General features: G+C 36.1%; 1 protein-coding gene across 1 annotated transcript; it reads left to right on the forward strand.

Annotated features, from left to right (window-relative positions):
* The first annotated feature begins 1931 nt into the window (after positions 1-1931).
* On the forward strand, positions 1932-13881 carry LOC128208340 (sodium-coupled monocarboxylate transporter 1-like). Its single transcript, XM_052911898.1, has 16 exons — positions 1932-2267; positions 3009-3077; positions 4563-4614; positions 5684-5751; positions 6258-6338; positions 6744-6817; positions 7072-7209; positions 7394-7529; positions 7880-7968; positions 8318-8430; positions 8624-8694; positions 8874-8960; positions 9201-9448; positions 12408-12526; positions 12732-12841; positions 13558-13881. The coding sequence occupies exons 1-16, from the start codon at positions 1932-1934 to the stop codon at positions 13642-13644; spliced, it is 1878 nt and encodes a 625-aa protein (XP_052767858.1). The 3' UTR covers positions 13645-13881.
* Positions 13882-14092: the final 211 nt, after the last annotated feature.

The following is a 14092-nucleotide window of genomic DNA, read 5'->3' on the forward strand; positions in this document are numbered from 1 at the left end:
TATTTCTTTTCGTTGAAGTTTGAGGTGTTCTGTTCCGTGTTATTTGTAATTTTGATTGCCATTCTTGTATGTAGTTCAAGATACCAAAGCCTATCAGGTTAAATCATTGGAACTGTCTTGACAAACGTAGTTTTGGCCATAATTGTTATATCAAGGCCTGAATATTATTTATTAACGAAACCTGACTTTCGGAAATGTCTGTTAACGTATTCGCTCGTAGAGATGAAATGGCTCTCATGCACGTTTATTTCTCTTGAATAAATAGAAAAATGTAATTGCTGCACTTTTGTTGATAAATCGTTTCGTTTGCACTTTGCCTCACGACTTTCATAACGCAAAAATAGAGCATTCGTGTTTCGCCCCGAGCAACCATCACCATCGTAATAACAATAACAATCAGTCTAGAAAAAAAATAGTCACGCCTACTAAACGCCAACTCCACCAATTATCGGTGGTACAAAGAGATGTCAACACTTCCGTGGTGAGCTGTAAAGCATGATTTATATTTTATCTGGGGCCGTTTCAATGGACACATTTTAAAAATCGGAGAACGTGGTACCGTGTAAGAACACTTTGACTGCAGGTTGGCTACGGTTCCGTTTCAATATAGTACAAATTGTGGTGCCTGGTGCTCTTTTCCGATTCGGACTTGAGCATATTGTGATACCTGTTAGCATTTCAAGTACACTTCGGTGCATGAGACACCGCATGAACATTCTGGCACATGCAAATGGGACTGATATGTAAAATACTTACGTCGGCACATATCAACATTTACAAAATATCATTAAATGCTCTTATTTTATAAAAGCGAGTACGCTGTTCTGGTAATGATGATGTGGTGTAGTGATGGCCCTGTTAAATGTTATCTGTCGACAGCCCATTTTCTTTGCATCACCGATGAGTGGAGCTGGCGTTTAGAAGGCATGATTTGGTTCTAATTTTTTGAAATATTAAAATATGGTCTGACTGTAACTGTATTCAATATATATGGAACGAAACTGCAAAGAAAATTCCAGGTAACTTACATAATAAGGTTAATTAAATAATACCATTTCTGCAAAAATACACAGGAGTGACTACTAAATACGTTAACACGCAAAAGCAGCATTAACTGAAGATGTTCAAATACGAAGCAATGACCCCGTCGGGAGAGGCGACAATTACATTACAAGATTTTTTAAACCGTGCACCCTGGATAATAAAGCTATATATAGATGCTATTTGTGATTATTAAATAATCGTTCAGAGAAAATATTGTTGAATTACACGATGGTTGGTTGTTTTCAAATGAGTGAACGATTTGGTAACTTCTAGCGAGCAAATATGAAACATATCTTCACCTTACCATCCTCAGAAGTAATTTCAGGTTCTGGTCATTTTTCAGTTAACTCAATTTTCATAATTTGAAGAAAAAATAAAAAAAAAAAATATATATATATATATATATATATATATATATATATATATATATATATATATATATATATATATATATGAGCTTGATCATGGGAAATTGCCCGAAAACCGTTCTTGACAAGCGAGTTAAAATTGATTCTTAAGCTTATGGAAAATCGTCGACATGCTTTAAAATCTTAAATTTGATAAATCACTCAATAAATTAACTAATAAAAAATAGTTCGTCATATCGAAAGTTTGTGCTGAATCAGGAAAATAATGTGTGCATTATAGATATTTGCACTTTTGAAATTGACCGAGTATAATAAGTCGTGTCTTTAGGTCACATATAAGACACGCGTTTTAAATTATTTGAATACTAACTTTATGTATATCAAAGACAATCTATTAAAACTTTTAATAGATTGTCTTTGATATACATAAAGTTAATATTCAAATACACGAGTACTTATACAGACAGAATAAATTAAACACTCGCACTGTTTCATGCAGTTCAGACTAAGTGATACGATATGGAAGCCATTCGTTTTCACATAGCCGACTATGTGTTGATGGTTATATTCCTGGTCATATGCTCGGGTATAGGAGTGTTTTATGGCTTCTTCAAGAAGCAGCGGACAACGGGCGACTACTTGCTGGCGGGTCGGAAGATGCACCTGTTTCCAGTGGCGTTGTCCCTGCTGGTGACATACCAGTCTGCCATCTCTGTGATGGGGATCACGGCTGAGATGTACATGTATGACACGATGATGATCCTGGTCTACTTCTCCGTCATGTCCTGTAACACCATACAGGCGCTCATCATTGTGCCTCTCGTCCATCCGCTCAAGCTCACGTCCGCGTACGAGGTAGGTCACCTTAGAACACATGATAATGGACTAATTGATGTAAAGGCAGTACCTATCCACCTTTTTGTCTGGTTGCAAAACAAAACTATCATTGAGGTAGTTTGTGTTTAAACACGGGAATATTTGACCACTACATCAGGATGATATATGTATCTTCCATTCCTGAAGAGTTTAATTGCCTTTTTAACAGACATACGGTCAATTGGTGGCAAGAGGACGTATAGTGATTTTTTGTCTCTGACACTCTCTGCAATTCCATATGTGTAGCGTTCTGACTATTGGAATATTAGAATCGCATATCGTATGTTACGGCTCTTGGTGAACATACGATTTAATATTTTTGATCTTTTTTTATCTCTGTATTGCTGCTAGAACGTTTGCGTTAAATACCTGGCATAAAACATATTAATTTGATACCGATAAATAATTTTGTTTTGCAATACTCGCTTCTTAATATCTTTGCAATAAATCTAATAATGACTTCTTTATTACTTCACCCATCCTTTGCCTTAGAATTTGAAAGCTTATCAGAATTAGAAGATCCATTCATTATCGTCTCTGGCTCCACTTCATAGAAACAGCTCACTTGAATATATCAATCATTAGGAAAAATCATAGTTTACTTGTCTAACCCGCTGCAATACTTTATAGACAAAGGATGATTTATTGTCTTTCATCAGGCTGTGTTAAACTGTCGATGATTATATTAATGCTTGCCAGTAAGCATGATTTATGTTTCAGTATTTTGGGCGTCGATTCCAGTCCCGGTCCGTCCAGCTATTCGGGACATTTATGGGCATGCTTCAAACGGTAGGCTTTAATGTGACTTTTTGGACAAACTTTGCATAAAATGCATTTCTTTTAGCTCACATTTATCTAATTAAAGTTTAATTAAATCAATATTTTTGTGTCCATCTATTACAGCTAACAGAAATGAAAATATGAAAAACAAGAATAGAAATATTAACCAAACTTTTTTAACAAGCATATTAATAACCAAAAAAATAACGCAGCGGCAACTTTCGCTCACTGTTATACTTAGCGGTTAATACATGGCGGAGAAGGGCCGTTGCGTGATCATTGGCCCAAGTGTCTCATAACGGCCCGGTCATGTTTTCATGTGTTTAATACATACGGGGGTTTTCTCTTCTTGTGTTAGTTTACCATATTCTTTTTAAACTTTACATCCTTTCCAGTTGTATTCCTCTCATCGTCAGACCAGTTGTATTCCTCTCATCGTCAGACCTGACAAAGATGAATAAACTTACTCTCAAATTAAAAATAGGTTTTGGGAGAAAGCCAAGTCAGAAAAAAGTAAACAGCATGGTGTTGCCAATTCATTTTCCCCATCAATTCCATTCCTGTTAACACTCACATTATTACTGTCAGCTTGGAAAATCCATGTCATTTTTTTATTTTCAAATTTCAGTTCAATACAATTTAACTTATTACAAGTAGAATAGCTTTCTGCTATAAAATAAACACAAACCTCGATTTCGCCGATCGCAATTTTGATTTTAAAACGAAAATTGAATTCACGTGCGAACGTTGACCAACAATCAAACAATCGATAATCGGCTGTCAAACAATCGATAATCGGCCCGAACCGTAAAACCGATAATCGTCTACTCATGCAAATGCTCGATAAAATCCTGTACATGCTTTACTTCATATAATAACATAGGTAGTAATTATTTATATAAAAAATATATCGTTGGCCATGGTTTTTGGTTCACACTTGCCCTAGTAAAAAGCGGAATGCCCCATGCAAGAAATTGATCTTGACAAATATATAACAGAATACAAGTAGTCGTTAATAACAAAATTAACAGTATTCTGAGGTACAAACAAAGATATATTATAAAAAACGTAATATTAAAAAATGAATTAATATTATTAATAAATGCATATGAAATACGGAAGATTAAAATTTAAGTTTTTTTGTTTTGTTTTGTTTTTTACTCAACGTATATTTTTCAATCATATGGGTCACGTACTTCTTAATGAATTCATCGAAAATTCTATAAACAATTGACCATTTGTACGCGAAATAACACTGATTTCTAGTGCTTCACAACCCTTGACACCATATAACCATGCTTTGATTCCCTGTCTTGTTTCATTTAAAAGAAAAAAGGCATGTAACAATGAGAAGGCTCTTCCAAATTGGTGTAACTCGCCCTACATTTTGTTATGCGTACAAATGCATTTGCTTACGTAGAGCTATTGCTAATTAATTGAACCTATTTTGAGAGTTATTACCGCGTACTTATATGCATGTGCATACCTTTTCAGCTTCTGTACATGGCTATTGTTCTACTTGCGCCAGCTCTAGCTCTCGAAGCGGGTAAGTATAATATTATCATGGTAACTACGATGTAACTAATTTAAAGAATCGTTTCAATAATAACTCATAAACGAAGAAATAAGTCTAAATATAAGACATAGTTTTAAACCTTGCTAAGGTGACCTATTTCAGATGACTGCACCGTACCTCTTATATAACTGTACCCGGTCGTTGAGAACTTTAAACTCATTGTTCCGTTTACTAGTAAATGCTATTTTGTAATTCATTCTTCGTTTTCAAGTTGATGCTAGCCCTAACAGGCTTATATTTTTTAATTTCATAATAAGTTGAGACAAGAGTGACCTTTTCGAAATAAATAGTTAAAGCCCCAGGCTTGTGTTCCAATGAGCTGAAGTTTCCCTGACCGTTCTATAGGCGATAATACCATATCAGTAAAGCTATTTTTATTCCTGTGCGGTCATATGTGATGTTTGTTTGTGTGTTTGTGGTGTTGTATGTGTGTATGAGGTGTTTGTTCGTGTGTGTGTGTGTGTTGTGTTTTGTTGTGTGTATGTGGTATTTGTTCGTGCATAAGTGTTAATGTGATGTTTGTTCATGTATTTGTGGTTTATTTATATGTATATGGTGTTTGTTTTTGAGTATGTATGTGATGTTTGTTTGTTTGTATGTGATGTTTGTTTGTTTGTATGTGGTGTTTGTTTGTTTGTATATGGTGTTGTTGTTTTGAGTGTGTATATATGGTCGTACGTGTGTATGTGTTTTATTTGTTTGTATGTGGTGTTTGTTCGTGTGTCTGTGGTGTATGTTCGTGTATATGCGGTTGTGTTTGTGTAAATGTGGAGTTTGTACGTTTATGTCCTTGGTTCAGGGTCGTTTGGATCGTTGCCTCGTGTCTCTAAACAGTGCTATGCCGATGCGTGAGTGGTCACTTTGTCGAGTGTGTACGTGTGTATGTGATGATTCTAGGTCTGTGTTTCTCGGTCAGTGTCGTTTAGATCCTTGCCTCTTGTCTCTAAACAGGGTTATTTTTTTATATATTGACTGCTGAGTTGTCTCCGCAATTGTCATTCTATTATATATTACAATTGTATTTTATTTCTTATGGCAGTTGCTGGTATTCCCCTGTGGCTGTCTGTGGTAGTTGTTGGGGTGATAGGAACAGTTTACACCTCCATCGTGAGTTGAACCAGATTAAAAGTTAATGTAAACATTCATGACTTTAAGGGAAAACAATCACAATTAACATTTTCCAATATAATTCAAATATATGCACACCACATCTTTCATGTTAATTTATACATGTACTTGTACTGCACCAGTCAATTGTAACCACGCCCCCCCCCCCCCAGGTCCGGGGAATAGCGGGGACTTTGACTTTCGGCCCAGGCAACCCCGGCTAAAATCCCCGCCATGCGGAGACGAACAGATGGTTAAATCCCCGCCAAATGCCCCCGCACCCCGGGGACCCTAGGTAAGGCCCATTCCCCGCTATATTTAAAGCGAAGACAAAACCACCGCATTCACCCGGCGCTGCGGGGCCACCTGAAAGGTAAAAACACGGTCCATTTCCCAGGCTATCCCCGGTATACCCCCGGACCTGGGGGGGGGGGGGCGTGGTAACAATTGACTGGTGCATAAACGTATGTCAGCAAAAAGTTACAAACCCCATACATGAATTTCAGGGCGGCATGAAGACCGTTATTTGGACAGATGTGTTCCAGTTTGTGATCCTGTACGGAGGGCTCATTGTCATTCTTGTCATGGTAAACACCCACTTTCCAAATGGTCCGTATATTGCCTTAAAATACTCTGGAAACTACAGGGACATTCCAAGTAGCTAAATATATTGCTTTCAACGACTTCTATGGTTACCGCCGTGGATGTTGGTGAAACCACGAGGTTACTTGAGATTGTACCGGTCAACTAGTGCTCAAACTCACATTTGTCCCAACGTTTCTCGAAAAGAGCACATTGGATTTACCACCAGCTTTACGGCATTGACGTATTAATACGTAATGATTCTTACAGGTTAAGTACAAAAAGAACACGCACAGACATCACTTGCCAATGGCGCCGTGTAGTGAAAAACCTTTTTAATGATTTAGAATGATATGTACCAACATCACGTAATATTTGATTTGTTCAACAAATTAATGGTTGCTTTTTAGGGAACAATAAAAATCGGCGGTGTTGGCGTGCTTGGAGAAAAGGCATATGAAGGAGGACGAATCAATTTCAGCGAGTATAATGTTTCACAATAATAACGAAATAACAACTACAAGGGCGAGCCAAGTATCTTAATCTACTATGAATTTGTTTGGTAAAACAACGCGACAAACACACATTCACAAAAGTGTGCGTCAGTTTTAAATATTTATCAACAAGTTTAATGGTGGGGCTCCCGCAATTAATATTTCTGCAAATAGCACGAACGTATATTTTACCCAGCATTTATGAAAGATTATGCTGAACTGCACGTGTTTCTGTATCGATCAGGATAAGCTTTGACCCCCGAGTCCGGCACACGTGGTGGGGCCTGGTGATTGGCGGGACTTTCAACTGGCTGCCCAACACCTGCAACCAGGCAGCCATTCAGAGGATCAGTTCCATGAGGACCACCAGGGAAGCCAAAATGTAAGGGTTATTAATCAACATGACCTAACTAGTGTGTACTAGTATGGTACATAAACCATTCGTTGAAATAATAGTAAATAAAATCACAGTCACTTAAAAGTGTTGATATGTTTATTGTTAAATGTAACATTCACATTTGCATCCGACATATAGTTGTTAAATAAACAACTCTGTTTGATTACAGCTCGTGTCTCTTGAACGTGCCTTTGGTGGTGATATACGGGGCTGTGCTGGGATACGCCGGTCTTCTCATGTACGCCTACTTCACCATCGAACAGTGCGACCCCTACCTGTCAGGGGCCATCTCAAACAACAACCAGGTAAATCGCTTTAAGGAGAATAGAATATTATTTTAAATTATGACTTGTTTATGCTATTCCGCAAAACTTTACAAGCGATAGTTTTGGGAGAAACGGTTACGGATGTCATCCATTGACTGGAAGTTTAAATCGGTCGTTAATAGCAATGTCAAAAATAGATTCACCTTTGTAGGCACGTACGTATACAAAGTAAGTTGGCTTGCTCACAATTCAAAGTGAAAAACAATAAAGAAAATGAGATTTATCAAAGTGATCGTTTCTTTAAGTCTTCTTTGAAGTGTTGTAATAAAATGCTTGCATCTTTCGTGTACGTTTCTTCCGTCATTATCCATCATTGATCCATTTTGCAGCTGATCCCGTACTTTGTGATGCGCGTGTTCCGGAATATTCCTGGACTGGCGGGCCTGTTTATTGTTGCTTTGTTCAGTGGCGCTCTCAGGTTCGATCTCATCCTTCAAACACAAATAGCTTAAACAGAAGGGCATAAATTTCCTGTATAACCGAGATTGGTCTTATCACAGTCATAATGTACAGATACAGAGATTACCTTGCTCCGTATTTATGGAATTTGTCTAGGACAAGTCAGTTCATTTTGGTGCACGAGTACCCAATAATTCCATGCAAAAAAAGAAAGAAAAACACTTCAAACTTGCATTACATTTTGTCGAGTTGACATATGCCTAGTTCAATTCACTGCAACTCGGTACATATCGTTTTATCTAGGATGAAAATCAAATTGGGGGGGTCATCACGTGTCATGTAAAGTGTTACACATTATTTATTTTCAGTTCACTTTCATCGGGTATCAACTCGATGGCAGCAAACACTATACAAGACGTGTTGGTGAATGTTCTCAACGACGCTCAACAATACAAGAAAACTTTCATTGCGAAAATCTCGGGTATCTTCAATTTTGTAAATTAGAATTTTATTTAAAAAAATGTATCTCTACACAACCTTTTGTTCATTATCTAAGAGTAATAATGAATTTGCGCAGTGAATAACAGTTCAAGGAAAAGTCATTGTGTATTTGCTATAAAGCTTTATGATATTCATTGCCAAATGCACAATGAGATGCACGTTACTGATTACAGTGTTGATGTACGGCACCTCGGCGGTCGCTCTGGCATATCTGGCGAAATCACTGCAGGGACCAGTCACCCAGGTATTCTGAAATATGATAAAACATGACGAAAAATAGGAGACATGAACAAAGGTATCAGAGACTTGAAAACGAAATGTAATTTTAACAATATGTGTACACCTTTTTCTCTGTACAAAAACATAGGCTTTTTATTTATTCAAATTTAAATAGCATTGGAGGATGACGCCATGACATTTCAGATTGCATTGACTGCGATGGGGGGAGTCGGGGGACCTTTGGTCGGAATAATGTTTCTCGGCGGTACATTTCCACAGGCCAACTGGATTGTAAGTAAACTGAGATAGCATAGTATGCATTAAGTAACAATCGTGTTATACTTTATACATTTAATATTTCAACGTTACATGTATGCTCAATTAATTTGATTCCGCTGTGTACGTATGTCTTCAAAGCCAAAGAAGATTGGCATTTAAGTCACAGGAAACTTTAACTGCTATTTTGTTTCATGTTTTACCTGAAATACTACCAACAAAATACATTTAAACTTATATGGGTTTGTTTTCAAGGGAGCTTTAGTAGGTGGAATTGGGGGTATGGCGATAAACATATGGATTGCTATCGGTTCGGTCATGTACGGAGCCAAGTCGCCCAGGTCATCGCCTGTTTCTACGTCTGGATGCCTGGGCTTCAACTCCTCTGACGTCTTATTTAACGGGAATGGATTCTTAGAAAATGGACTTACCCGATTATGGAACGAAACAGATGGCAACGAAACCTTTACATTGCATACATTTATGACAGGAGAAACATCAACGTAAGAGTAATAGTATTAAGTATTTGAACCTGTAAATGTACGCAGTGAGTGTAATTAATATTAAAACTGTAATATTATTAAAAAATAAATAGTATTTGAAACTTTTAATTAAAAAATGGTGTTTAAAGAAGCAGAGGCGGTAATCACGTGGTACATTGTTTTGATACCAAGCACTAAAAAAATGCTGCGCCCAGTGAGACGGTATGTATTTTTGTTTATTTTCTCTCCATAATTAAACAATTAAATTTCCTAACATCAGCCATGTTCCAGCGCACAATTTCCCCTGTAATATGGTACCTTCATTTTGTCAGACAGTTCTGTAGTTTACTTGGAATGTGTGTCACAAGTTTTCAATCGAGGCGAAATGGGCTGCGGAAATCTTAGAACTGAACTGTCCATTTTTTTTTTAAATTTCGTCCGTAATATACGCAATTTCGTTTACATAACAATTCATAAACATTGACCGTACACCTATCGATATGCCCTAAGTTATGCTTCCATAGCAACGTACGAATTTTGCGGATATAACTACAACCATTTTTCGAACCAAGCACTTACGAAATATTATTCGAACCAAGCACTTCATCATTTTATACGCTTAATGTATTTCTTTTTCAGGCTGATGAACAAGCCGTTCAACAGCTGGACTCGCATACTACTCCTGTAGCATAGTACTATAAAGGTTGTATATGTATTCTTATAATGTACTATACCATTTAATTTCAAGAAAAAAAAATATTGAACAGTCCGAGCATCGTTATTTTTATGGTAAAACTCTTATTTAAAAACAATATAACACAATTTCTCCGCTCAGAGTTATTTAAAAAACCATGATCTATTAAAACATTCATCGAATATATGGATATGAAGTTATTTAAAAACAATAACAGGAATGTTTCTGCAATGACTACACCATGTTGGCGGTATTTTATTTTCGTCTATACATTAACTCGCATAATATAATGGCCATTTCTTTGTATACGTCACAACAATTCATTCCTAAGTACTATTTTGTTGTGATCGTTTATTTTAACTCATATCTAAACTCATGTATTTTCAATTAACAGGTATCATGCATTTGACTTATCAGCACGGAAAAGGTTGCTAGGCCGGAAAATATACGACTGTTTCAACAGATAGAAACGCCTCGCTAAAGGGCAATCTGGGTGTGCGTTGGGAGAAAGCCAGTAAAAATGACTCGAAAATGGTTACTACAAAACGGATAGGCTTGGAATAAATAACGATTTACCATAGTATTTATTCATTGTTAAGTGAACTGAACATCATTGTACATTGTATCTCTACTGAGCACAATATTTTCGCATATTTTAACGTTTAAAATAAACCAAGAGAATATATGTTGCTATACATTTTAGCTCTTAACATTGTATGCGTCTGTCGCATTGTCTCTTGTTGATCTGCCTACCTTAAAATATTGTATTTTATAGCATCAAAACTATATCAATTAACAGTTAGCTTATAAATTTCTTATACTTTAAGAGTATTAGTTTCGGGAAATGGCTGAGGAACAAATAATCAATTCGAATAAATGTTTATTATTTTCATTATTGTTATGACAAAAGCATGCAGTGTGAAAACAACACACATAACTAACGTAACAGTATGAGTGTATGTATAGAATGTGTATAAACCATTGTTAACATGAACATGCTATATTCATGTAATAAATATTGTATAATTATACTTTGACTTAAGCAAATACATACAACCATGAACATATTACAGCAATTAAACAAAAATCGAGAACTGTATCATTAACATAGTAATTACAAATCGCAAACATAAACTGATGATTATCACAGATTGATATAACATTCAATTGGGTTAAGAACCGATCATCGCAAGCAGATGATAACATTAGTCTGTTTAAAAAATAAAAAAAAAGTTCACTCAATCACTTATTTGCGCACTTCTGGACCGGAACGTGAAGCGTATTCTTTATCACAGCTACATTTCCTCCCCTCGGTGGAATAACAGATGAACCACAAGATCTCGTCGAATGTGGTATTTAGCACCACAAATTTCACATTCGATCTGGGTGTCTGTTTGTACCATTCTCCGATGGTTAAACAAATCCCCATTTGTGGCGAACGCTTTGTCACAGTCGAAACACTGGCTCTGCATTTCCTCACTATGGGCACAACCTCTGAAATATGATTTAACAACTCTTTTAAGAATATTTGTATCCTGTTTTTGCAAATTGTAACATTTAAAATATTTCTTTATATTTAAGTTAATATTTTATATGCATAAACATAAATGTAACGACTTCAAAATATGGCAATCTGAAACGGATAGTTTACCTGTGGCGTTTTGAGTGGCTTTGGCTAAAGAACATAAGCTCACAGCATCTGTATGGTGCTGAGGCTGTATGTTTTCTTTAATGTATACTTAATGCGCCTTTGGTCTTGTATGATTTCCCACAATGTCGGCATAACATATTCTGCAACAATATAAAAAATATATAGTGCTTGGTTCGAACAATATTTCGTAAGTGCTTGGTTCGAAAAACGGTTGTAGCGTTATTACCGCAAAATGCGTACGTTGCTATGGTAACATAACTTAGGGCATATCGATAGGGCTACATGCAATGTTCATAAATAGCTCTGTAAACGAAATTGCGTATATAAATGACGAAATTTAGAAAAAATGGACAGTTCATGCTTGGTTCAAAGATTTCCGCAGCACATTTCGCCTCGATTGAAAACTTTGACACGCATTCCAAGTAAACTACAGAACAGGGAAAATTGGGCGCTGGAACATGGTTGATGTTAGAAAATTTAATTGTTTAATTGTGGAGAGAAAATAAACAAAAATACATACCGTCTCACTGGACGCAGCATTTTTTTAGTTCTTGGTATCAAAACAATGTACCACGTGATTACCGCCTCTGAGAAGGTTGAATCCACATAAATATACAGCCATTCGACCACTTCAGGACCTCGACTCTGTCCGACGATTCTCATCTGGCGATTTATGACGTATCCTACGTGTATATAGGAATGATTGGCACATTTGTCACCTTTAGCCTTGGGCTAATTATCAGCCTACTCACAGGTATACTGCGTACAACACGTTCATATATATATATATGCTAATTTAGTATGACTAATTTCTACCGGACATGAAAACAATGATATCAATTAACATCATGAGTTCTGTTCTTGTATCTCGACAATTTGTAACATTTAATAAATGTTAATTTTTGGAACATTTTCATGACTGATTATAACTTAGCAACTAACATTGATTCATGTTTTAGGTAGAGACAAAAAATACCCCACACAACCGGAATATATTTTTCCGTGTCTGAGAAGGTTTTGGAAAATGGACGTCACTCATACAGAACAGAAATATCATAAAATAAAACACGTATGTATAGCTTTGCAAATCCTTTAAAGGGACTAGACACCAGGTGATACTATTGCAAGAAAAAAGAAAATTGTCAGAAACTTACATTAGGAGAAATGATAGTGTTGTTTACAGCGCATTGAATATATATAACTGATATATCACATCGCTTTCGACTCGAGTATCTTTGCAGTTTTTGCGTATTTTTCCATTTCGAGTTTGCTACCACGTAAATCCCAGTTAATTTAAAAATAGCGTCTATATATATATCGCGTGACTTTCACATGCTAAATATACTCACTATACACTTGGAGACAATTAAGCGCTTGTTTTAAACGGGTAGACTTAAAAAATATATTATTTTAATCATGTAAAATGTCGGCTGCATATTAGCTCGTTACTGACAATTCTAGGCTTGTTTTGTGGTAACAATGTATTTGCCGATTTTGGGATCATCTGGTGGCTAGCCCCTTTAACAAAAAAACTTAAACATTTTCACTTCATATGCATACCAAAATCTCAACAATATTGTATTTTCTCTGTATTTTCGATCAGAAGGATTTCACAGATGTTGAACTATTTCTAACTGAAGAATACTGTTTAACAAATTTTATTATATCTATTTTCAAAGCTTTCGTTTTTGAAATCTGTCGTAACAGAAACAACTTAAAAGACGGACCAATGTGAAAAGAATGATTGGCCACCACCTGTATATTAATCGCTACTATATTTGACAGGGGACCAACGCTGTACGAGCCGAGACCGACGAGGTACCGATCAAGGCGTTGTCGTGGATGAAGGAGCTCAAAGAAGACGAATTATGATGAAACTATAAAATACACCGTAGAATCATTTCGTGAGACATATTAATGGTTGATATAGACATGTTCATCGTTGTGAAGGAAGGAAAGATAAATCTTGACTCTAGTACATTTGCAAAAGTTCTTCAAGTGTGATAAATAAGTATTTATCATATCTATCAAATGTGACTGAAATTTTATATTTACTATATGTAATCATGTAAACCTTGTTCTTCCATAATGGACGATATGATAGATAGATTCCAGTGGGTATCATACCTCATATCATTGTTTTAGCTTCTCAGAACATTAACACAGTCAACTATTGTTACAAACTTCCGTACATTTCTACTTATTTAAATCCCTCAAGACAAACCATTATTACATGCATATGCGTTAATTTGACCCCTTTAGACAAAAATAGAAAAACAATATTTACAATACACAAGACCACATTCTCGCGCAACATATG

The sequence above is a fragment of the Mya arenaria genome, chromosome 11, assembly GCF_026914265.1.
Source record: "Mya arenaria isolate MELC-2E11 chromosome 11, ASM2691426v1".
Taxonomy (NCBI): Eukaryota; Metazoa; Mollusca; class Bivalvia; order Myida; family Myidae; genus Mya; species Mya arenaria.